The sequence below is a fragment of the Copadichromis virginalis genome, linkage group LG1, assembly GCF_057382275.1.
Source record: "Copadichromis virginalis isolate Kocher_CV1m ecotype Utaka linkage group LG1, C_Virginalis_male_GT1.1, whole genome shotgun sequence".
NCBI classification, from domain to species: Eukaryota; Metazoa; Chordata; class Actinopteri; order Cichliformes; family Cichlidae; genus Copadichromis; species Copadichromis virginalis.
The window spans coordinates 34,632,625-34,659,710 of NC_140618.1; the positions used below are offsets into that span (position 1 = coordinate 34,632,625).

At 40.9% G+C, this 27,086-nt stretch overlaps 1 protein-coding gene across 1 annotated transcript in view; it reads right to left on the reverse strand.

Annotated features, from left to right (window-relative positions):
* Nucleotides 1–4,067: 4,067 nt before the first annotated feature.
* The window catches only part of prmt3 (protein arginine methyltransferase 3), a 64,810-nt gene continuing 41,791 nt past the window's right edge, over nucleotides 4,068–27,086 (reverse strand). The window contains exons 12-16 of the mRNA XM_085460660.1: nucleotides 26,764–26,951; nucleotides 22,141–22,227; nucleotides 14,970–15,020; nucleotides 14,287–14,374; nucleotides 4,068–4,291 (exon numbers count right to left, since the gene is read on the reverse strand). Coding sequence (XP_085316786.1) covers nucleotides 4,182–4,291; nucleotides 14,287–14,374; nucleotides 14,970–15,020; nucleotides 22,141–22,227; nucleotides 26,764–26,951 — 524 coding nt within the window. The 3' untranslated portion in view covers nucleotides 4,068–4,181. The remainder of the gene's footprint in view (nucleotides 4,292–14,286; nucleotides 14,375–14,969; nucleotides 15,021–22,140; nucleotides 22,228–26,763; nucleotides 26,952–27,086) is intronic.

Sequence of the window (27,086 nt, forward strand, 5' to 3'; positions counted from 1 at the left end):
TGGAATACACCATGTGCTAAAAATGGCCTGAACTATAAATAGTTTTTCCACTTGGCGGGTTTTACGCACAAAGCTCTGGGCTCTATACGTTCCTTCGTGCGTCACCAATAGGAAACTGATCAAATACAGAGAAAAAAAAGTGGGCGAGGTCTTGACAAAGCTACTCATTTGTTAAAGTCTTACGCAAGAAGATTTCTGTTTTTTTTTTTTAAAGTTAAAGTCACGTGTTTTAAGGGGAGCCGGAGCCAACCACTGGAGCCTGCACTGGAAGCAGTGACACCCCAAAGAGGCGGAGGGGGGCATACTGTACAGTCTAAAACACTGCATTGCGTATTCTCCGAATCTCGCTGTACACGTGTCCCGTGAGTTGTGTTTTACCCCCAAACTAAAACCCCACTGGTGAACTGATGATTTAAGAATGGAGCGTTAATTATGAGCTTAAATGAAAACAAAGGCCACGGGACGGGTGGTAAACTGTGTCGGAAACAAGCCAAACTGGCTCCTCTTGATCCTTTCCGGCAACGTGGACATAAGTTTGCTCACAAGAGTGAAGTCAAGTCAGGTCAATCCCAGTGAACGGAAAAATAATTAGTGCGTCGCTGCCAGTCAAGTACGTTGTTTAACCAGGTAGCGTTCACTAACATGCGATATAAATCTCAAAGAGCCTCTAAAAACAATAAAATAAATAAACGAAAATAATAATTTATGTTTTAAACTAACTTGCTATACTGTGAACTGGTCGTTATGGCGTTTTTCTTCTCTAAGCACTCGGAGCGCTTTTAAAAACGTCATCTGAACCGCTGTAATAAACTAGTACATTAAATGTCCGTTTAATGCCCTGATTCTTTTTCTTTTTAAGTTATTAATTTATTTATGTATTTTGGACAGCTGGGGAAGTTTGGGGCAGTTTCTGCTCGCCCGCTGTGATCGGTGTGGTACCAGCAGGACACGCGAGGGTCTCACTCGGGGCCTTTCGCTTGCTATGCACGCCGGGCTGCTTGCGCTTGTAAATCTCCGTCCGTTCCAGATAAGAGTCTGGAGCGGCTGTATTAGCCACAGCCTTGAGTTTAATTATACTGTCAACAGAGAATAATTGTAATTGATTTCTGCTCCTCTTCCAGAGACCGCTGTGCGCGCGGACTGACACACATACACACGCGCGCGCACATACACGCCCACTGCCAAAAAGACCCCGGTTTGTTGTATTTTCTTTAGAAACAGCGTGGTTTACACTACTTGCACACGCGCACCAAAGTGAAGAAAGTGCGCATTAGATGCGTCACATCCTGCAACTGTTTAAATTCTACTGTGTCAGCATATATATATATATATATATATATATATATATATATATACACACACATATATATATATACACACACACACATATATATGTGTGTGTGTTTTTTCATTACTTTGAGCGGACTGCATCCTAACGGAGGATGTGAACTGCCTCTCGCCGAGTGTCTCCTCGTGCTCGTTAATTATGTGAGCTCTTGTAATTAATTGATCACTCCCCCTGTCGCCTGAGCGATAAGAAGCCGCACCAATTCTAACGCCTGGGAAGCCGTGATTCAGCGGAGGGGGGTTAGCTGGGGGGGGTCATGCCGAGGCGCACGACTCCCATTATCAGCATCCTCATCAGTCGGCCCTGACAGAGCCTTCACACACTGCAGTTCAAGTTCGTCCAGTGACAAAGACCCCAAGGTGTTTATAAATAAATTGGGTTCGTTTCATTTAAGGAGCTATTTCGTTGTAAGTAAAGAAAATTCTTTGAGCTTCAGGATTGTTTTCTCCTTCTGTTTGACGTTCGTTTTCATTATTATTTCAGACACAGTGATCCAACCCAAAGCAATGAATGTGTCATAAATATGTTGCTTTGTAAATGAGCGTTTAAGTGCAATAGATTTACAAAATTGATTACCTCTCAGAATGAGCGTCATTTTTTTACAGAATAATGTGGAGAAAACGAATGGCACAGGCTGTGAGACAATAAACATAATCAATTGTGAACAAAGGCGCGTTATTAGGCTCTTTTAAGGCTTTTAATCACGGCGGTGCCAGCTTTGTGAATTCTTTTTTTCGTCAGTTTTATCAAAGGACACATCAGTGCTTGTTTATTATGAAACAACACCGCAGAAAATGTGGGAATGATGCTGAACGATTTCCGTAAAAGTCTCTAGATGCAGGTCCCTCGCAGTCCAGCCAAAAATGACACTACTGAATGGAGCGTAGTTAAAGAGCTGACTCCACGCAACCAAAATCCCACGAATCCAACTTTGCAAGAAAAAATAAAACATGTACACAAAAAAAGCATTCGCCCTGTTTGATGTCACCTTGTACAGCACACTGTAGGAATAGAATGCCAGAGACGACAGGGAAGCGGTAGAAATGTGACCGTCAAATCATCATTAAGACAGGGAGCCAGGCCCAGAGTCCGCTGCTCCCCTCACAGATGACTCCTCTTTCTCGGAGGGGGGGGGGGGGGGGGTAATTGTAAGCAGACCTGCTCGGTGAAGTATGTAAAGAGGCTTCAGTCAGCCTTTTTAAAGCTTAAATTCATTTTTGCATTGTCCCAGTAAACTCACGGAAGATGGATGATGCCCCTGCTGAGGTATCACACAGCTCAAAGTAGGACAATAAGGAGGGATACCTGGCAAGCGCACACAATCTGTAACAAAGAGCAGCCTCCTTTGGATGAGGCAGAGATGCATGTGAGTGATGATTTGAAGAATTAGTGAAATTAGTAAAATTGCGGATTTGAAGAGAAAGACTTAAGGTTGCACCTGACGCTGTCTTTAACTGTTAAACAATCTTCAGACATCAAGGTTGCATGTATAGTGGCTTCAGAAAAATATCCAGCCTCTCTGATTGCTGAACTGACTTTAAATGGTTTAGACAAGAGTTTGGCTAGCTGATATCCTCTACTTAATGATCCCCAATGGAAATCTTTTCTTTATAAAAATATGCTCTGCCTTTGGTGCTCCACTTTGTGCTTCTTGATTAACATTGACTGAATTTGATTTGAGACCCTCTGTGACACATAAAAGTCTGGATGTATTTTAAAGGCAGCAAACATTCACACTGATTGTGCACACTGAGTCATGATGTCTATGGAACACCGTAGAACTACAAGATGACTGTGATGGTTTCCACAAGCACAGTGATTACCCAAGATTACCCCAGGAAAAAAAGATTCTAATTATATTATAAGATAAATCTTAAAAACTCTTTTGGGTAGAACTCAAGCAACTTTGAGTCACTCATTTTTTCTTTACATCTTGATTTCTGGGCTTCAGACTTGTAATTCGTTTTATTGACTTATTGACAAAGATAACTTAAGGCATGAACCAATGCTGTGTTCGCAAATAACAGACAACTTAGTAAAGAACAAATTTTAAATGGTATGTTCAGGCCAAAGCGGCCAAAACTTCATCAGAAATGGTCTCAGTGGAAGGATGGCCATCAAGAAGCCATCATTAAGAAAGGGAGGGGAAAAGGCTGAAGTATACCAAATTACACCAAAACTGGAATGGAAATCTGTGGCAACAGGTCTGATGCAGTGATGAACTCAAAAAGTGTCTATAGCTATCTGTAAAACATGGTTCCTGGTGGTAATATGATGCTACGGGCTTGATTCTTGGCAGCAGGGACAGTGACACTCATCCTAACCGAGAGAAGAGTAAATTCAGGCATAAACCTAACCCAGATAAACCTGCGCTAAATGTCCACAGAACCTGTGGCTGGTGTGATGGCTCCTGTTTCAGTATGACAGACTTGAAGCTATAACTGTGAGGGGAAAAAAAAAGATGGACATTAAAGGTGGAAAATGAACATTTTTTACTCTAATGGGAAAATGTCAATTTTATCAAGGTAAAATTAAATAAATAAAACAATTAAGTGCACAAAGAGCAAAGAAGCCTTGATCCTTTGTTAACCATTTGCAGTTACTATTTCAACAGCATGCATTTGGCAGTATGTGTAAAAATAAACACATAGTCACGCTGAATGTGCATTTTTGTGTAGTTACACTGAATGTGCACAAAAAGACACTGACAAGGAGGAAATCTCATATTACAGTATGTTTTATTTCAAAAGCCAAGAACAATACCAACATTTAAAACACTTAAGGTATTAATTCTTTCGAACTACTCGTGGCAAGGACCATGTGATGGTTGTCCTTATTGGAGGCTATAAGTCTGCTTCCTGTCTCGGAGTTCAAAGGTAACCCACAGTGAGCGTGGATCCTTCTTGTTTTTGCGCACAGTGATCTTTCCCTGAAGCTCTTCCCCTAAAGAAAATATCAAAGACAGCGAAATATGAGTACAGTACACCTTTTTATACTGAAGTCACATCACATTTAACTGGAGGGTCTCTCCCTCTTTCTCTTTGAAGGGATGCGTCATCATTAACTCATCTGTGAGCTGAAATCTACCCCTGAGGGATAACTTTCCACAAGAAGTAGAACTTTGCTCAAAATATAAAGGCTGTTAATAAGACACATTACAGTAAATCATCAGTTTTGAAGTAATATGAATTAAAAGAAATCAAATATAAACAGTTACAGCCAAAAACCACGTAAAAATCTGCAAATGAAACTCAGAGTTTAAAGAAAGACAAGATTTTTACCATCAGTTTGTCTTAATATATTCTAGTCAGGTAGGATTACTAACAAAGGCAGGAAGTCCCAAAGCACTGAACCAAAACTGAGAGGAAAAAAAAGAGCATTTTTTGTAAAAGAGGGACAGTGTTTCAGTATTTTCTACATTCTATAGTGTTAGCAAACAACAAAGAAACACCAAAACACCAAAATGCTATAAAGTATACATGCAGCTACATATGTCATATTTGCTCAAGTGCACTACTGATGTGTGTGGATTTTGTTTTTATTCACCTTATAGAAATTTCAGGGAAATAAAACTGGACATATCATGCACTGATAAAAAATAAATAAATGAATAAATCAAAAGACAGAAAACAATTAGACTGAAATCAATCCGTGTGTCCATAGTAAACCAGAAATGAGTAACTGCTCATAAAAACAAGTCTTCCTGATGCCTTGCAGCACTACAGTGCTGCTGAGCTCAGGCCTTTGCAGTATGAGTTGAACGCACTGTCGCTTACAGAAATGATGATGTGTGTAAAGGCAATGTGGTTTAATGTATGTTAATAAGCAAGATTGTCTGTGAGCGTGCGTGTATGAATGCAGATGTGTCGCGATCCCCAGATGGCAGCAAGGAGGCAGCGCGTCTACAGTGCGATGCACGAGTGATCGGTGAGGCTGTGAGAAGGCGCTGCTGATTATGACGCATAATCACTCTGATTAACTTCACGTTTGACTGCTGGAGGTAAATGAATGTTTACCCAAATGGCAAACAAGCATCCTCTCACGCTCTCCATCCCCGGCCTGCCTCCTCTCCGCATGCTGCGCGCTCCACATAGCTGGAGGTTAGAGGAGGACGACGAGAGAAAATGCTGACAGTGGAGCTTTCTCCAGCAAACTGTCCGCCATCGCTGCTGTCATGTCTTACTCGTTTCCATGCCAACGGTGCTGTCACAGAATCTGCTGCTGGTGCTGTGCTCTGGGGCTGTCACTTCACTACAAGGAGGGCAAACAGCCGTGGCGTTTCTCTGTGGGGGCTTTTACAAAAACAAAAACCACTGTGTGACAAATTGTAATGGAACATAAGAATATTCCATATTTGGGTGTGGAAAGTGGGGGCCACTGCTATGTTGGGAGAGAACAGTGGTGAAAACTTTCTAGTTTATTACAACCTTATTACTGAATCACTTTCAGAAAGAGTATTTAAAAACAAGTAACCAAACCAAAAGTACACATGACAAGAAATCTTAGAGGAGAATATTGTTTGGTGCTGTCTTACTAAAATAAGCAAAGTAGTCACTTGAAGGGAGTGATGCTGTTCCAAGACCTGCATATATCATTCAGCATTAACACACCAGCACTCACAGATGGTAAAGTTACCCATGCCATGTGCAATAGTGCACACTGATCCTACTGGAAATGCTCTCTTTTTAACTGTGCGTTGATAGCATATGTTTATATATTAAAATTGCCCATAGGTGTGAGTGTCTCTCTGTGTTAGCCCTGCGCCAGGTTGGTGGCCTCTCCAGGGTTTACCCCGCATCTCACCCTATGGTAGCTGAGCTAGGCACCAATTGTTTTATTAAAGCTGCTCCTTTAAGGACCCAAAGATCATCAACAAATAACCAAATTAATTTTCAGATGTTCCAACAGGTATTTTTCAGCAGCTTGTCCAGTCTTTTGTTGCCCTTGATCTGTTTCTAATTTGTGAATGGCAGAAAAAAAAGGGTTTACACAGCATCGCAACCTTTTTAGGAAATAAAGTTGTACTAGTTAGTTAATCATTTATTATTAATCTCTGGCTCTCTTCCATAGCACATCTTCCTTCCCTCACTCCCAACCGGTCGCAGCAGATGGCCGCTCCTCCCTGAGCCTGGATCTGCTGGAGATTTCTTCCTGTTAAAAGGGAGTTTTTCCTTCTCACCGTTGCCTGTAGCACTTACTCATAGCGGGTCACATATGATTGCTCGGGTTTTCTCTGTCTTCTTTGTATTATTGTAGGTTCTTTACCTTACAATATCAAGCGCCTTGAGGCAACCGTTATTTAGATTTGGTGGTATAAAAATAAAATAAAATTGAATTACTACACTGGTTAATAACTTTTGTAATGTTCTTTTTTCATGCCAATCATCCAGTTTGTTTTTTTATAACTAATAAAACTTTACCAAAAGATTTCTACAAAAGACAATACACAGAAATGTTGCAAACCTGAAAACAAGATACATCCCATAGTAATAAACTGAAAGACACCATTCTGCCCCCGACTCCACCCCCAACTTAATAAACTTGGTCATCGGTCAACAATATAGAAGCAAAACTACCCAACCGTGAAGGAAAAGGTCACTGACACACATGCCTAGTTTGTCTTTTCCTGTGTCTCTACAAAGGCTGAAGTCTGGTCTCTGTGCATTTGACTTATAAAATGAGACAATTTCCACAATCTAAAGCTGATAAAGAAAACCATTAGAAATCAGTCAATGATAGCTATGAAACAAACTCTCTTTCCTTATCCTTGTTTTTTAGGAACTGAATATACCTAAGCCATAAGTTTCTAGAGGACTGGGTTTTGCCTTACTGGTAGTCTTGTGATGGAGTGTGGTGGTTTTGGGAGGCTGCAGTCAAACTTCACTTGATAAGAGGTTGATAAAGGCCAAAGAAATAATTGCTTGACCTTTGGTAACCTTTTGTTAAAACAGCACTGAAAGGAAAATAAAAATGTCTTGTGACCAAAGACTCATGCTCTCTAAGCTGTCCGTCTAATGTCAGCTGTGTATTGCAGCATACAAACAACCCATGACAGAGTGTCTTTTCAGTCATGGTGTATGCAAGCAGCTCTGCTGTAATCAGTCAGTGCAAACTCCCAGTGGAAGAGGGCCTCGTGCTTTCAGTAAACTGGCCGTTCAGAACCTTGGAGAAAGAGTTAACCATGTGTGGAAATGAGTCGGGGAACGGTGTCGGGCTTTCACTGCGATGTCATACATCACCGTGCCAGTATCATTAAGCACCACCAGGCCCACAGAAAGCGCCCATGTCAGCCCAGTGCAGCGTTTCTCCATGAAATTACACCAGAGTTATATGTGATTCATTTAAACTGTTGTCATTCACATTTCACTTAGCACTCCTGTAGTCTCCTGTAGAACTAGTACCACCATCTCCCTCTAAAAATCTTTTTCTAAAAGTGTAAAGAAAGGGAATACGAGGAGGGAAAGTCGCAGAGAGTATAAAGAGGGACGCGCGCACAGTTAATTTAGCAACACAACAGAGCTAAAAATAGTTCATTTCAAGCACATGTTCACTCTTAAAGCTTCTGGGGATCCTTCTGTCATCCTGATGTATATTTTTATACAAAAGGGCAAGCCACAGCAGCTGACTTCACCTGACACTGATGTGATGCTCATAGCTACATTTCACTCACAATTCTCTGGCATACTCCCTTATGCTCCAATCTGCTTTCATCTAATCCTTTTCTGCTTCTCAGGTCTCGTTCAGCGCACAGCGAAGAGGCAGAGGTGCAGAGATGATGGATTGTATATCCCGAGCACCGGTCTGCACTCACAACTGATCCATGTGTTGAATTACAACCCTGAAGAACTTTAAGCTTAGCTCGGCCACTGCTGCTCGACAGCTCAAGGACCCTCAGAGTTCAAACAGGATAGAGGGGGAGGGTTGAGGAGGTAAAGAGGTGTTTAAACTGTGCCTGGAGAGGTGAGGCAGGGAGGGAGGGGTGAGGATATTTGGAAGAGCTACGGTTCCACTCAGGACACACGAGGTGAGTCATGAAAATGGGGGCAGGAATAAAGACTACCTGACTGACCAATGAAAGCCTGGATGATGATGCACGCCCATGTTTTAGCTGCTCTGACTAGCTCTGAGCACGTAACCAGGGCACTGCTTCAGCTCAAGGTACTTTCTTGGACCGAAACAAAAAAAGGCAAAGAAGAAAATGTGACCTTTCTCCAGTGAACATTAAGCAGGTAAAACTGTGAAAAACAGACCCTCCTCTTCAATACTAGAGCTACACAAACACACCAGAGCATGACAAATGATTTTCTGTTTAATTTATTACGCTGCCAGTCGGGAGGATTTGCAGCAATGTTTTGTTCCAGGCTGCTGCGTGCCTACTCTCTCTTGAGCAAGGGCCTCCCACAGAAGTGCGGCCTTAGAGTTAATTACTGCTGCACCTCGTACAAACACATCAAATAAGATTTGGTCCCGCCACGATAAATCACCACAGCCTGAGCCAATATGAAACACAACCACTGGCTGTTTATGCTCAGCCCTTACTTCGGCCAATCAGAGCTAAAAGTGCTTCTCAGTCATAACCCGAGAGGAGAGGCCATTGTGTGTGTGTGTATGTGTGTGTAACAGAGACTTTTATCATCTTCAAGGTAACTTTAGAAAGTTTTCTCTTACAGCTAAGGGGAAGTTTAGTACAGAACTATGCAAAAACAATTGTGCATTTCAGTGTGTAAAGAAGAATGTGTGTATATGGGTGTTGTAAAAGTACACCATGGGAGCCTAGCAGGCAGCCGGTGAATGCTGTTAAAAACTCCATTTCTGGTTTACAGCCCCTGGAGGAGGCTGGAGACCGTTAGGGTGCTGGGGTAGAGGAAGCACATCAATAACCTGCTTCTCCCTTCATTTTATTCTTCCATTTAACTTTTTCTGCTTGCACTGCTCGGTTCAAGCTTGAGACGCATGCACAAACTGATGGATCTTTATGGACTTAATCTGTCCAATTTGAGGCAGAATCTTCTAGGCTGAAAAAGCTCAGGCTACAAACACATCTGTGTCTGTGTGTTTAATGGTGCAACATGACATTATGCCTTCTAGATAATGCAGGACTAGGTAAAATAGGCACTGATCAAAGAAGACCAGAGTGAGACAGAACATGTGTAGAGGTGGGAGGAATGAACAAGTTTAAGTCTACAAACTGGTCTAGTGGCCTCTAGAGGTAGTCATATCCATTACACTCCAAAAATAACCAGAGCTCAGAAGTTTCTACAGGAAAGGTAACATCCTATGAAGGATTACCAGAGCCAGAAGCTGATGGCAGCACATGCAAAAGAGGAGTATACCTAGACACACCACCAGCCAGCTGCCTTCCAGACTTATATTCAAATCTGCTGTTTCGTTTTAAATTGTAATTTTTTTAACCCAAATTAGCAAAAACTATAACTGTCAGCTTGTAGATGTTACTGTTTGATTTTCTGACATTAATATGCTCAGACTGCCACAGACTGGCCATTGGCACATGAGGTTTTTTACATTTTTGGTGTTCACCGGTTGTGTACAGGATAGTTGTTTATTGGAGGTCCCGAAAACATGATAACACACATGATAATAAGCATTAATGTACACCGCATATTTAAAGGAAATCGGCTCTTTAGTTTCCTGAAATCTAGAAATCTACAAAAATGCACACAAATAATAATACTACTACTACTAATAATAATAATAATGAAGCCCTGTTTTGTCATAAGCCCATAGAACAGTTTTGGTGCTGCTTAAATCTTTGAACTTGAAATAAACAGAATTCTGCCTCAAAAAAAAACTTGACCTGATTTAAATGATCTCCTGTTCATGATCATATTGCTAGTCTGAGGTCACTCTCTGGTGGACCATTTCTGATGAATTTCACTTTGTGCCCTGAGATTTCACCTGAGATGGACCTTAGACCTAATTTTTGACTATTCTTATTACCAACATGTCTTTTACCAAAAAATAGGCTGATGCATTCATATTATCGCTGTCGCTCTTCATTTTTTGGCATAAGGAGAGGGATGGGAGAGTAAAGTCTAGCATTGTGCATGCTCTAAAGGATGGCACTGCTTCAGATGGTAAAAATGATCTGCAGTGTTATATGCCTTGCAGTGCATACTACAGGACAAAATCTCTTCTCTCTAAAAAAAGAGCAGAGCATATCACCACAAACATTTCATACAAACTGTTAAGCACGATAGAGGAGGGGTGATGATTTGGGCTTGTTTTGTAGCCACAGGATCTGGTTAACATGGAGTGATTGCACCTACCATGAACTCCCCCTGATTAAGATATTTTTCAGTCTAATGTCAGGCCATCTGTCTGAGAGCTACAGCCTTGCTGCAACAGGACTATGATCTTTAGCATAGCAACAAATCTCTGGCTGAAGAAGGAAAAAACAAAATCAAGGTGGCCCAGTCAAAATGCTAACTGTAACATAATTGAAATGCTGTAGTAGGTCTGTAAGAGAGCTGTACATAAATTAATGACAACAAACATCAATGAAATGAGAAAACACTGTAAAAAAAAAGTGTGGTCAGCATTGCTCAACAATGTATTAGACTGACAAAATTAAACAGAAAAGTAAAACTTAAAATTATTACTGCTAAAGGTTCCACAGACTACTAAATCGTGGGTTGAACTTTTTGTGTTTTTCACACTATTCTTTTTCACATGACCATGTCATGCACTATTATGTGAAAAAATCTGGTGCATAATGCTTCTTGGTATCACTGTGCAGCTTCCTAGTTCTGTTCTGTTTTAGCATACTATTCTTCTCTGCTCTCTCTCTGATGCATTTATCTTCCCTAGGATAATGCAAAGCCCGTGATAGCGTCTGTGCAGCATCAGAAGTTTTGACATTCTTATCACCCCGGGTGCTGGCCTCGCAGGCTGAGCACGGCTAGGAGTAGCTGGACATCAAGCGGCTCTGTCCCCACACAGGTCATTTATTACAGCAGACTAAGTCTGATATCTGGCCACTGAGTGGACAGCCAGTCTCAAAGCTCATCCATTCCCACTTCAGCAGACATATCCATGATTCCCATTATGATAACATAGAGAGAAAGAGTTTACAGCAGTAATAAATGTGAAATCATCCAGACATTATGTATTACAGTGGTGTGAAAAAGTGTTTACCCCCCTCCAGATTTCCCTTTCTTTTTTATGTTTTTCACATCTAAATGTTTCATATTGTCAAACAAATTTAAATACTAGACAAAGATAACACAAGTGTTTATTATTAAAGGGGAAAAAATCCAAACCTACACGGCCCTGTGTGAAAAGGCGATTTCCCCCATAAACCTAATAACTGTTTGGGCCAACCTTCGCAGCAACAACTGCAAACAAGCGTTTGCGATAACTGACAATGAACCTTTTACATGGCTGTGGAGGAATTTTGGCCCACTCATGTTTGCAGAATTGTTGTAATTCAGCCACGGTGGAAGGTTTTCGAGCATGAACCACCTTTCTTAAGGTCGTGCCGCAGCATCTCAATCGGATTTAGATCAGGATTTTGATGGTTTAAGAAAAACAAATGAAGACTTTGGAGTGGCCTAGTCAGAGGTGGACTTGCTGGTGTGTTTTAGATCATTTTCCTGTTGCAGAACTCAAATCCGCTTGAGGTCACAAACAGATGGCCAAATATTTTCCTTAAGGATGTTTTGGTGACAGCAAAATTCACAGTTCCATTTACCACAGCAAGTCTTCAACGTCCTGAGGCAGCGAAACAGCCCCAAACCATTATATGACCACCATATTTTCTGTTGGTATGATGTTCCTTTTCTGGAATGCTGTGATACTTTTACGTCAGATGTAATGGGACACACACCTTCCAAAAAATTAAACTTTTGTCTTGTCAGTCGACAGAATATTGGGGAGTCTTGGGGATCATGAACATGTTTTTTGGCAAAACTGAGACAAGCCATTACATTCCTTTTGCTCAGCAGTGGTTTTGTCTTGGTACTCTGCCATGCAGGCCACTTTTGCCCAGTCTCTTTCTTATGGTAGAGACATGAACACTGACCTTAACCTTAAGTGAGGCCTGCAGTTCTCTGGATGTTTTCTGGGATATTTTATGACCCCTTGGGTGAATTGTTGCTGTGCTCTTGGGTGAATTTTGGCTGGCCAGCCACCCCGGTAAAGTTCCATGTTTTTGCCATTTGTGGATAATGGCTCTCAATGTGGTAGGCTGGAGTCCCACGGCTTTAGAAACAGCTTTATAACCTTTTCCAAGCTAAGATATCTCATTTATTTTGTTGTTCATTTTTTCCTGAATTTCCTTGGTATGTTGTCGGGCTTTTGAGGATCTTTTGGTCTACTTCACTTTGTCAGGCAGGTCCTACTTAAGCGATTTCTTGATTAAGAACAGGTGTGGCAGTAATCAGGTGTGGGTGTGGCTAGAGAAATTAAACTCAGCTGTCCCAAGATGTGATATACCACACTTAGTTTATATTATAACACACCTTCATTTAGAAACTGCATTTTGTGTTTACTTGTGTTATCTTTGTCTGGTATTTAGTGTGACAAACATACAAAAAAAACAGGAAATTAGGAAGGGGCAAATACTTTTTCACACCACTGTATATAAACTGATATACTGTGACGGGAATACCATTTTTGAATGCAACACTAGCAGCAATAATCGTTTCTTTTACAATAAAGAGAAAAGAACTGGCTGGTTGAGTTTGAGAATCAGCACCATGTCTGAAAAGGAAAACATGCTGGAACCTTCAAATTCTTCAACCATTTCTGAGATGAAAAGACTTTTTAATAAGGTGATCTGACTTTGTTTTTCCTTTTTGTTTTCTAACAGCAAAACCCCTGTGTGTTAAACTGAGGAAGAATGCCTTTACTGCCAGCCACTGGAGAGCCAGCTTTATCTGAGGGATGAAATTTTAGGTTTAGCCAGCCCTCAATTTTTGAAACACCTTTTAAACCTAGTTGAGGCTTAAGATTTAGTTTTAGGGATATAGTTAGAATTAGGTTAAGAGTTGTACGGTTACTTGTGATCGTTAAACTTGGAAATGTTTAAGTGAATATAATAAAATAAATGGTGAAATAAATGTCCTCACAACAACAAACACACTGACACACTTGTGTCACACTTTTGTGCTTATATGAGGGTTTAGTAACTGATGGCATTTTGTAAAGTGTGAGAGCCACACCACAAGGGGCCTTGACATGATAGCATAATGGCTCTGAGTACCCTGCCGTGGGCATCTGCTTGTGATTCTAATGGACACACATGACACCATAAAACAAAATGTCTTCTAATAATGTACTTCTGCGTCAGTGTCCTCACAATGAAGTGAAATCTGTAATATTTAAAAAAATATAGCTATTAGATGAATCACTGTATGATGCTGTTAGTGAACACAAGACACAGGACAAGACGTCCAGTTCAGTTTGGTGGAGATTGGGCTTAAAGAAAGTCATTTCCATAAACAATCATACAAATACGACTCACATCAAGCTCTATCAGTTAACTGTCTTTTAACGTGCTGATACAGCGATTCCGCAGATATTTGACTGGCCAGTTACAAAACGCCTCCCTTGTAACATATCATGATTCAGAGGCCTGCAGCTGGCTATCAGATGAAGTTTTACATGGTGCCTCTGATGGCTGAATGCGATTTGTTTTGATCCCTCGCTGTCACTGTGTTTGACGGATAATGGGTGTCAACCAGCCTCACTACATCTCCACCACAGACAGATTACTGACTGCAACACACTATGACGCACCCCAAAGGGTCCAGAAGAGTGAAATGATATCATGAGAATTACCACACCTGAATATTAAATGCAAACCTGCCTATAAAATATGTAAATAAGAGTAAAAAAAATTAAACTGAACTGAGTAGACAGTAGCACTAAACGTTGCACAGTGTCGTAGAGTGTTTCTCAGGGAAGTGTTGACTCACCGGCTTGGACAGACACAGGTTTCTCCAACAGGAACACGGTCTGTTTCCAGTGTGTCTTTGTGACCTGAGGACCAGTGGAGAACATCACCTAGTAATGTGGAGAGGGAAAAAACATTAGCAGAGCATCCTAAAGTCAGTACTGAGTTTCTATAAAGGAGGATCACTTTGTCATTTTGTATTATTGTGCAAAAAAACAAAACATTTGAATGCTTAAGGACTTCAAATCTATTTATAGGGCCAGATTTTTGTGAAAGAAATTAGCATTAATGTGAAACTATTTCAAAAGAGGAAACCATGGTTTTTTGATTCCTGTCAAATATGCCACAGAAAGCAGAAAAAAAAGGTGAGGTGAGTTTCTGTTAAAGCTGACCCACTCTTACAGCTATTGGTCTCTGAATCATTTATAGCTGAGTATGTACAATAAACAGAATCTTACTGAAATTCAAATCAATAGAATGCAACTTGAGTTTCAGGTAAAAGAGGAAGTGCAATCAGAAGGCGTGTCTGTGCTGCTCACACAGCTTGGCATCGCCTGTTCCAACTGGCCGGCTCTGCTGGGTAAGTGCTTGTATCAGCAGTCGGCTAGGACGCCCGTCGATTGCCAGCGAATGCCTCAGGGAGGAGGAACACGCTAAAGCGTGAACATAATTGAGTTTCCGTTAAATGGCTCGGTCGCTGCTTACCTTGTTGCTGCAGCCTTTGTCGAAGAAAATGTCAAAGTAGCCCACAATTGCCTGCAATGAAATATGAGGGGTGTGTTAGAATGTGACAGTACAATAAACCCCTGGATTTGTTTGACTACACTGCAACGGTGACATGCAGAGCTGAGAGAGCGAGTGCGCACGAGGCTGGAGGCAGACCATGTCTCGAGATATTAATGAGCAATATGAGCCACATGATAAGGACTGTGTTCAAGAACAAGACAGTAAAAACAAACTGGGAGAAAAAAAAAACTTTCGATATGCACCCTTATCTTTGTGTTTAAAGTGCTCCTTAAAGGAGAAAGCGCAATTCAGCTTTGTCATGTTATTCTTACGTGTGAGAGTTGGGCATATTGATGCAAATATCAATAGTATCAATAGTATTGATATCAAGGCTGGTATTGCTATTGGATCAATACTAGCATGATAGGATCGATACTTTGATCAATACTGCCACTAAGTTTAGTAGGAAGCCAACTAAACTGCATTAATTTAAAAAATAATATAAAATAAACCTTAAACATGCACAATGAAAAATGTTTGAACCTTTTTGTGTTGACTTTCTGTTTTGTTTCTAGCCTATAGAACATTTAAAGCACAGACATTGACAGAGACATGATCAGATGGATATTTACATTCCAGGCCTCCAAACTTGGTGGTCATTAAAATATGTTCAGAATTTGAAAACTGAACATGATTCATCTCATGAATCACGACACACTGCTCTCCACTGGTATTGGTATCGGCAGTACTGGCCCTCTATTTACAGGGCCAGTGTGCAGTATTGCACAGCCCTAGTGTGTGGTCTGTAGAGCCACAGTGGCAATGCCAGCTTACATATAGTAGATATCAAAATGAGTTGTATGGGAACTGCATTCTATTTTCTTCAGCCCCACTTCTTCTCAAAAACAACTTGCTTTCTCATTTAGGCTGAGTCAACAACATGTCCCCGCGTGCTCCCTCTCACCTCGCTTGAGACTTGTCACTGGACAAAAGAAACAAATTACCGCATGAGGCAACACTGGGCGAAATTTGCTGACAGTAACAAAAATATATACCTTAGATTGTTATATGAAATTATCAAAGGTGGCTATTTTGGTGGCAGTGTTCCAATAATGTAAAAAAAAAAAATCTCAAAAGTCAGGAAAAGAAGAAAAGGAAAGGTTAAGGAAAATGAATGACGCTTTACTCCATACATTTGAATTTAAATCAACAATTCCCACAAGGAAAAGGGAAATCGGACATCTGAAAAATCTCTGGTCCAATAATGAGCTTTTAACATGTCTTACAGTTGTGTAAATTCACTAAAAACCAGCAAGGAAGTGTGGTTTTTGCTCCAAAACATGCTCTGTAGTCCTGCAGCGCCATAAACACATTTGACTGAAAAACAAACTGAGGGAAAGTCTTTAGGTGACCATTGTCAAATATGAGGTGTAACCCCCCCCCCAGGTTTGTTTTCCTCTCATATCTGCCCCCACTGGAGGAACAAAGCCACTCTATCAATCTCAGGAGCGCACTTGTAGTGGCAATGATGCAGAACTAATAGCTTTTAATCCTGATGCAGCTGACAACTTGGAGGCCGGCTCTCTGAGACAAAGAAGAGCTGAATCAATGCAAGAGAGGAAAATAGTATACAGAAGAGAGGAAAGGAAGCTGTAAAGGTAGGAAAACAGACAAAAGGTAGGGAGACAAAAACTGCAAGGTAATGGAAGATGGGGAATGGAGGATGGGGAAACCATTTAAATGCCAGAGGGAATGCTGCTTCTTCTTTCAAGACATAAAATACAGTACCATCTGTTCACAGCTTCTGTAAAACTCTCCAAACAATTTCAGATTTTTTTGCAATACTAAAAGTATTTGCAGCACACTCAAAAATACACATACGCAACCCTGATAATCATGCTGCTGTCAGAAGCTGCGTTCAATAAACTCCACGCACCGAGGCTTCAATCAACCTTTATCGACTGAGACAGGCAGGGGCAGCACCGCAAGTCGCAGCTAAACCGTGAGAAAAGAACCCAAAGTGGATAAAAGAGCATGTCAACCCAATGCAATTATGGCTTTTAATGAACGCTACAGAAAAGCTCGCTGCTCAGGTAATTAGGAAATTAGCTGTAATTACTCGTCAGGCAGAGCAGATTCACCTCTCTCAGCCAGAGAGGCAGAGATCATCCTCATCACGCCTCGTCGATGACAATGCCTCATAAGCGAGATTGATTGTCACTTCTTGCGTTGTGCAACTTTCACACAGCCAGCGAGACGGGCAATTAAAATTTAGGCCAGAGAAACTTGCAAATACACAAACAGCTTAGCAGCTCAGAGCCCCATTAAAATCGCAACTGAAAAAACAGGATGTAACAGCCTCATAAATAAAACAGAAGAAGATCAAATGAGGTCTGGATGACTCTCACCTGATTTGTACATGTTTTAGCACTTTTTTAATTAAAGAGGAAGAGAAGAACTTATCAAACTTATCCGGGTGTCCGAAATGACTTAGTAAAAGCTTGAAAGTTCAACTTCAGATGGGTATTGAAAACAGTAAAAAGAAGTTTGTTTATTTTCGCATGGAAAAAAAAAAGGTGAATTCCCTGAAATGGAAATTATTTTAGTATTTAAACAGACAACAGGCATCATGTCACAGATTACAGAGTTGTTATAGCTAGCCAGAGGGCAAATATTTGCCCATGTACTCCCATATTTATTTTGAGCCTTGTCTCTGTCCACCTGATGAATTTAAGCATGGTAATCTCTCTCTTTATTCCTCAGTTTCTCCAAAAACTGGGAAGGATACTAAATTACAGCACGGCATATAGCGTTTTTAAGACAAATACTAATGCCGATATTTTGATAAAAGTATTGGTCTCAGCATTTATGTCAGTTTTATGAGCTTATAATGTGACAAATGCTGTCACCGATAACTTGCTCACACACACTTCCTGACTTTGCTCAGATTCCAAACACGTGTGTGGTCATCAGGGACACTAAAGAGTACGCTCATGTGCACAAACTATACACCATCAACACTCATAAATAACATGATTGAATGGCGTTTCTCACACATCTTTGCTTTTTTACTTTACATTTATCGACAGTTAATGGTACCAGTACTGGCAACGAGCAAATAGCTAATAACGACCGATATAAGACCGCCGCCCATGCTAAACAGTGATCTCTATGCTAAATGTTACAATTTTCTTCACCAGTAGATGGACTGCTCCATCTACTAAGCAGGTAGCAAATAGTAGGTGTTTGCTGGAAAAAAGCTGTCCTGTTTGGCGTTAAACAAAAAAAATTTTGTGTCATACCTGACATCTTATGAAATCAGATAAAAGCCTATGTTTCCTACCATATAGGGGATGAAGACAAAAAGGGATCAAAAACATAAGACAGAGGAGAGGAAGCACAGAGCCACATACACACACAACCACACACCAAAAACAGGACAAATCAGAACGAGCGCTTTTCATTTTCATCAGCGTTTAGCCTTGGGCCCCGGCTCTGTCTGTGATAAGTGATGACAGTGGGATTCTTGGCGGCCCACAGAGGAGGCTCTGCAAGACTGCAGCTCTCCGGCCCCCATTCTCCAGGAAGAACAGGGGGAAAATTAATAATTATCATCATGGATAACACCAACAGGGAGCAATTCATCATCGCTCCTCTTTCGCCTGGCTATGTGTCAGCGAGCCGCGTGGCCCGTCCAGATACTATTATACGGTGGTGGGGAGGGGGATGCATGAAAAGAGAGGGTGGGTTAAAAGGACGGAAAGGAAGGGGCGGTGAGGTGGAGGGAGGGAGGGGGCGGGAGAATAGAGGGCTAATGCGCTTTTGATGGGGTTTATCCAGGCGTGGAGGCTTCAAGCACGACCACCTCACGAGCAAGATGTTGTGAATTCCTCCCCCCTTCCCCCTACGTTTCTCCTCTCAGCCTCGCCATTCAACTGCAGCCGTGAGGCTCAGGTGGAGCACGAGTCAGCACACCTGCAGGTGGTGTTCCTCATTCGTGATGCTCTACAGTAACAGTTAGAGAAGGTCGAGAGGCAAGCTGTGCAAAACCGACTGTTTGCTCCACTGCTGAGCTTTGCTCCTGAGTGCTTGATGAATGCACGAGTGGAGGGCATGTTAAAATAGCATAGTCACACGGCATGAAGACAAACTCCAGCTTTGTCACTTTAAAGCCTTTACCTTTGGGCGTTGGTCACTGTTAATTTGTTTGTCCCAAAGTGTGGGACACAGTAACAAGTAATAAGAGAAATTCAGTTTGAAATTAAGTATATCTTGGAAGGGCCGCAGCACTCTTGACTTTGGGAATGGCTGCTCTAAATCACTAATCAGGCCAAAGGCTCTTTTAATTATCTACATCCTGTATTTACTGACTAATTTTATACAGGTCACAATTTTGTTTAATTAACAGGTTTACCAAATTTAGTAAATTGGTATTGCATTGGTCAGCAAATGCCCTTTTTAAATACTGAACCGGAAATAGTGCCATTATATGCTGTCAGTGCTGAATGTTACAACCACTATTCATAAATACATACTAGAATTACCACTGTTAGAATCACTATGGCTACTAATCAGTGTTAAGGACCTGGTGGATATCAGTTTCCTTTGACCTAACTTGAGGGAGCCCAGAACAAGCTTTATACAACTTTGTGATCACATATAATAATAATAACAGTAGTAATAGTGAACTGTATCGATGTTAGACAATGCTATTTGAAGGGAAAACACATTCTAAGCACATTTTTTTCCTCAATCAAATATAATCTAGCCAATTAAAGTGCTGCGTGTATTACCCTTCTGTAGACAGACATGCAGACTTTTAAGTTTAAACTCAGAACACTTCCTCTGTAACTTTCAGGACATTTGCATAAATCAGTGTGCTGATGATGATTTGTAAGTGGAAATAACCTGCCAAGGCAGTTTTTTTCTGACAATCAACTGATAGCTTAACTCAAAATGCTGCATAGTGCTGCATTGTTAAGAGTTAGAGTGGATTTCTGAAAATTGTCCTTGAAGTTGAAGAGTACCTGTCCTGTCAGTCCAGAAGGCCACCCCCCCCCCCCTCCCTTATACACCCAATTCAAATTTGATGGAAAGCAGGTAAGAGATGGATTGCTCACTTTTTTTTCTCTGTAGCGCTACAGTAGCTATGTCAGCAGCACCGAGACAGCAGTGTTAAAATTAATTACAGACAGAAACTTATTCTCTCCTGCTATGCCATCAGCATTCATCTTTTCCACCCTTAGGAGAGGGGGTGAGATATTTTGCTACTCACTCTACAGTTTAGGTAAATGGATCATGATGGCAGCAATGCTTTAGAGGGTTAAGCCAAAAAAAAAAAAGATACAGATGCCAGACCAGTCAGAGTTTTAATGAAAATTTCAGCACATATAGTTTGTATGCAGCAGGTAGATTTCAACGTTTGCATGTAAACAGGGTGCAAAGTGTGTGGAATTCAAGAGGGAGGAAAGGAAAAAGGGACTGGGAAAAAACAGCAAGAGTGAAAGGATTTGTCTTGTGCGTGAGCGGCGCAGACGCAGGGGTTGTGCTGTTCATTTAATGCAAGGTTAGGCAGGCTGAGCTGATGAATGGACTGTCGACAGGAGAACAAAAGCAGGCGCTCCATCACAGGACAGGAGAAGCAGCTCTCCCTCACCAATCCCTGAGCACTGGTCCAGGAGCAGTTTACCCTTCACACACCCCAATCTTAACTACTACTGAGGAGCTGTGGCCAATACTGACTACAGGTCAGTGTCTTTATGGTAACAACATGCTACTCCCACAGGGCAACAGTCCGTCTGTAAATCCTGAGACAAGCAGGCTGGATACTCAAGGCAGGTATTTACAATTTACACGAGTGACACTTAGAGTACTTGCATTATAAATGCAAAAAAACCAAAACAACCCTACATGAAACAAGCATGACTGAACGATAAATTGTACACATCAGACGTACACACACATACAGTATCTGTCCTCCTACATACATCACAGCAACTGAGAATAATAAGACATGTGAAACAACAGGAAGAAAGCAGGACAAAGTATTGCCAAAAAATAACAATAAACTGAAAAACCACTTCCGTAATGTATGATCCTATCATCTGTTACCTCTAACATGACTGGACTTACAATCCAGAAATAGAAACGGGATGTTTTCAATTACAGAGCAGAGAAGACAGGAAAAATGAAAGGATGTTTACAAATCCCATTAAATCCACCAGCCTTACCCAGGGAGCACAAGCCAGATAATAACCACCTATTGATTATCCATTAAACCCATACACCAGTGCGGTAACACTGCAGCATAGTACAAAGCTGCTTCAACACAATAGGCCTTGTTATGGACAAATCACTTCTCTCCAAGCCCACAGTAGTGAGGCTCTTCTTTAGCTGGGTGGTTATTATTGGTGTTGCAGAGAGAAATGTGTCTGTGATGCTGTAGGAAGTTCATGGAATTGGGTGGCATGACTGGAGGGGCTGATGGTGGCTGCCAGAGCCAGTCCAAATGGACTCATAAAGCATTCTTCATGCTTTGGTGCCATGCACTTCAATTTTGTACTGAAGTTTTTGGTCAAGCTGACCTACTCACAGGTTCAACTAGGAGTCAGATAATGCCTCACACAGGACTACAGTTGTTCTCATCATTCCACATGTGCTTTGAGTGCTAAAAATAAATAAAATTAACAGGTTGAGCAAACTTTTGGAAGGACATGCACGAATGTGGTTTGAATATTACCAGTTAACAAGGCTGGATTAGCTTTGAAATCCTCTCTTTTAATATGTGCTTACGTGTTTTTAACCCACAAAGTATTTGTGGGTGATGAAATAATTAATTATGTATGACATGGAAAGCAAAGCAGGCCATGTACACTGACTATGTTGTATGGCATGCAATACAAAATCACATTAGCCTGGTGTCTCCAATTCAAGCTGAAACTCTATTCAACATCCAACTGAGAGACAATACAGAGACATAATATATCAGCACGTGCTGACAGATATCTCTTCTGTTTGTACCACCTTGTTCCTTTCACGCAGTATTTCTGATAAATGGTTGCGGATGTACAATGTTGTTTCAGGGGCTTTTTGTGTAGCATGTGGACAGACTACAAATGAACAAAAGCCAGTACGTATATATCTGACTTACCGTGCAGTCTGTGGTGTTTGTTATCTTCAAGTGGAAATCTGATGAAAACTCCAGCTCAGACAGACACACTCTGTTACAGTCAATTGTCTGTAGGGAAAAGGCAAAACTGCATTTAAAAAAAGATTAATAATAATAATAATGACAGTGTGAACTGTGAAGTAATTCAAAGAATAACAGAAAAAACTTGTTGGTATACTTTGCTTTTGAATTTTACATAGAGTCTGTGACAGAGTTTGTTTGTTCATAACAGCAGAGTTGGTCAAATCAAAGCTCTTCACCAAGTTTGGGCAAGTAGAGATTTCTTATAATAGTGTGGCTGTCACGGATTGCCGGGGCAAGCCGTGTGGAATGTAGAAAAGGACCCAAAAGGCAGCAGCTCTGGTGCAGGTGAGTGTTTCTTTACAGGGGTGTTAGTACAAACAGCAGTGGCGACAAAACATGAAACCGGAAACCTAAACTGGGTAAACTAATAAGACAAACCAGAATGAGGATGCAGGGAGGTCCGGAGAAATACATACGGGGAGACGCAGGGAGACCGAGGGGAAACAACACAGACGAACCAGCAACTACTATGACAGAAGACACAACTTAAATACACTCAGAGAACACAGGGGGATTACATACAGGTGGGAACACAGCTGGGAGTAATTAACATGACGAGACTAGGGAGGCAAACTGAAAACACTCACATAAGACACAGACCTTCACAATAAAACAGGAACTTACACAAGAAAAGACACAAACTAAGAAACGCGGACTAGATACAGGAACACACGGGCAGAACAGAGTAAACACTAACCAGAGGAATAACAGAACCACAATCACAGTGGCTAATCTTACAAAATCTCCCCAGTAGTTCTCTATTGTCACTATGTCTGCGAGAACCAATGCTGACATGTTGGAAATAACATACCTGTACACAGAATTGTTTACTGAGAAAATTAAATGTGCTGTACAGGATGCCTTTGTTAATCTATGTTGTGTTTTAGAAGTCAATGCGAACATGTTAACATCAGTGCTTTGTTCAGGTACTGCCTGGCAAATTGAAAACTGGCATATTTTCCTGCCATCACTGTGTTTTTTTGGTACAAAGCTATGATTTCACTCACTATAAATGGTGATTTTTTAAATAAATTGCATTTCTGTTAGGAATCTCATGCAAATATATGCTTAGAAAAAAGTTGGAAAGTAATTATATTTTGACTAACTCGAGCTGGCCGAAAAAAACAAAAAATGTCTCCCTACTGGAGACAAAATAGCTGACTGCAGGCCAGTTAAAGGGCGCTTTAAAGGGTACTATCCCCTACAATTGTCACAAAAGAGGAAATGATTCCTAAATCATATCCTGCACCTGTCTATTATCCTATCAAGGGTGGGAAAAATGACTTTCCTCTACAGCATTCTGACAATCATCTGACATTATTTATATAGCAACTCTAATTAGATACACTCTCCCACTGAGCACCCAGATCAGTTAAATGAATCATGTTACTTTATAACAGTTATGGTGACTAATTAGGGCTGTGACAATTTACTTACTACAGCTTTCAGTAGTAACTGGAAGCTGAGAGCCAAAAGCAGAAAATTGAGTACATGCCAAGAACACTTCTCTTTGTTCATTTTAGCGATTGCGAGGACTCAAACATAGAGGATATTGTTTTTACATTCATCAATCAGATACTAGAATTAGATCAGACTAAAAAGTAAAATATAGATTTAAATATAGAGTGATTTTGGATAGAATCTTACTGGTAGTGGAGGAATACAGTTGTGTTGGAGTCAAATTGTTAAATGTTGCCATTATTGTACTTAAATTTGTAAGTCTTGGTTCAAACTGTAGGATCAAAGACATTCCTTTGTTTCTGACCACCTCCCCAGCCAGTCTGCTGGTGGGGGAGGCTATAGTGTTTTATTATGGGACATCCTATGTGAGGGTTCTGTTTTGTTGTTTAGTAATGCTTGTGTTCTCAGAATAAAAGGCTGCAAGGAAGGCTGTTTATTTGAAGTTGGCTAGGAGACAGGTGAGGAGCGGTTAGCTCCAAGAGCCTGGTTCCAACCAGCCTCCCTTGCTAGCAAGTAAAAACCAGCTAAAGCTGTTCATCTTGCTTCCTTGCTTCGTTAAAGGGAATAAGTTTCTAAACCAGCCGGGCCTGTGGAAGCGCAGACCCAACAAGTTGTACTGCTATAGTGGGGAAAATAATTATTTGGTCTTCTGCTGAATTTGTAAGTTTGCTCTCTCAAAAAGAAATGAGAGAGGCAGAATATCTTGGCTGCCACTTGGCAACTTGAAGTTTCAGTTCCTTCTCCAGATTTTCTACAGGACTGAGGTCTGGAGACTGGCTAGGCCACTCCATGGCCTGGATGTGCTTCTTCTTTAACAACTCCTTTGTTGCCTTGGCAGTATGTTTTGGGTCATTATCACACCGGAAGACCAATCAGCACTGTTTAGGCTGTGGAAAGGAGGTTCTCTTCCAAGACATGGTCCCATCTATTGGCAGTGAAGTAATCCTGTATCCTTAGCAGAAAAACAGCCCCATGACATAATGTTTCCACCTCCATGCTTGACTTTGGGGATAGTGTTCTTTGGGTCGTACATTTCTCTCCCTCTAAACTTAGCGGGTCAAGTTCATGCCAAAGAGCTTGATTTTGGTTTCCTGTGATCACAGCACTGTCTCACAAGCCTTCTATGACTCATCTAGATATTCACTGACAAACTTGAGACAGGCCTGTACATGTGCCTTCTTGAGCAGAAGGACCTTGCAGACGCTGCAAGATTACAATCCATTACAGTGTAGTGTTTCTGATGGTGTAGTTGGTGCCTGTGGTCTCAACTGCCTTCAGATCATCAACAAACTTCTCCCGTGTAGTTCTGAGCTGATCCATCACCTTTCTCATGATCATCCTCACGCCATGAGGCAGGGAGACTGAAATTGTTTATATTTCTTCTATTTCCAAAAGGCTGCACCAATATTTGTCTAATCAAGCTTCTTGCTGATAGTCTTGTAGCCCATTCCAGCCTAGTGTAGCTCTACAACCTTGTCCCTGGCCCTTTGACACCTCTGTGTTCTTGGCAATGGTGGTGGAGATGTTGGCATGGAAGAAACTGTGGACAGTGCTTTAAGCATACGAGTTGAGATCTGTAGTATCTGTAGTTAAGTGATTAATTGTAACCTTTGGGTACACAGCCAATCTGTGGAAGCCAGAATTCTGGCTGGGTAGTAACTTTTATGTAATGTGTTTTTTGATTTGTTTGTTTGTTTATGTTGTTTGCATTTTTTCTCTCTCTCTATTAAAATTAAACTATCATAAAAATTAGAGAGACTGTTAATTTCTTTGTAAATGAGCAAACTTACAAATTTAGCAGGGAATCGAATAATGATTTCCCCTATTGTATGTAGCAAACATTGTGCTTTTCTTAAGAAACAATTTGGAATACCAAGGAGCAAAATGACTTCTTAAGCTATTTATGATTGGAAACAACTGCATAACATAAGGCAGGTTTAAAGGGAGCAAATTAAACATTGCTCAGATTGAACATTGCTATCTCTTCTCACTGTGAGTAAAAAAAAACTTATCTGCTTAGCTGGAATATATAATTCCATGAAAGGGCTCTCAATTTTCCGGAGTAGCAGCCAGCTTTAATGGAATGTTATTGGATCGTATCAAAGGGAGGCAATAGATGGGAGTCCTTGTAATTTGGGCAGAGGGGCTGTCTATTTGTCACTGGAGGGGAGAAACTATCGATTAGAGGTTTCAAATTCCATTACATCAAGTTCTACCCTCATTCATCACATTCTGAGATGGGTGGAGGACACGGTACTTAGCAAACAGGCCAACTGGCAAAAAAAAAATCCCACATATAAAAGGTATTAGAGAAAAGAGGAAAGAGCAATCCTTCTGAGATATATCCACAAAAGGTGTTCTTAGATATGAGACTCCTTGTGTCTTTATCTGCATATTCTCTGTATACCACTCTCCCACCAGCACAGCTAAAACTACTCTGTCCTCAGTGTGCTGAGAGTAATGAAGTTTCCTTAAGAAGAACTTAAACAAGGATTAGACAGATCAATCACCCAGCTCTACAGCATCACCACACACACACATGCACATACACACACAAGCTATAAGGCCCTATCTCTCTATACAGCTAACTGCAGCTCTCGTTCTCTGTCGATTTTTTAACTGCCTGAGCCCTGAAGACTCTATTTCTCCCATTTGTGTGTACAGGTGTATTGCTGCAGAACATTTTTACTTGTTCGTGTCATCAAACGAAGACAAAATTGAATATCTGATCTCTAATCACTGCAACACAAATAAGGCAGAACAATAAAAAAAGTCAAAGTTGTAAGCTTGATCAAAAATATCTGTGCAAAGTCAGATAAAGAGAAAAAATAGAGTTTAACTTAAAGAGACAAAAAGTTTCTAGTAGTTATTTTGGTTGACAAGTCACGTTTAATTATCTACTGTGTGTCCAGCCAAAAACAACCCCAAATAAATACAGAGACAAGCCAACCATTCAGGTTGTATTGTCATTTTATTTGGTAAAGGACATTACTTTTACTTTTAAATATCAGCCTTGCCACTGGATTTGCAAAGGAGCTACACAGAAGGTTGAATGTTTACCTGTATGACTGTAGGTTCAGAGATGAGTGTGTCTGCTTTCAACACTTCCACCACAGCCTCTGGCACCACAGCCTTCTTCATGCATGTCATGTTAAAGCCATATACATCATCCCAGAATGCAATGCGGTCTTGATGCTTCTGTACATCACCCACAGCTGCCAGGCTGATGTTACAAAGGTCTGGGTACACTGTGAGGAAGCGAAACAAACAAATGAACAAAATTAGTAAAACAGCATCACCACTGTTTGATCAGTAAGCCTCAACACTCACATCCAGCAGAGAAACTGCCAAATTTGGGCTAAAGTCAAATAGCCAAAAACCAA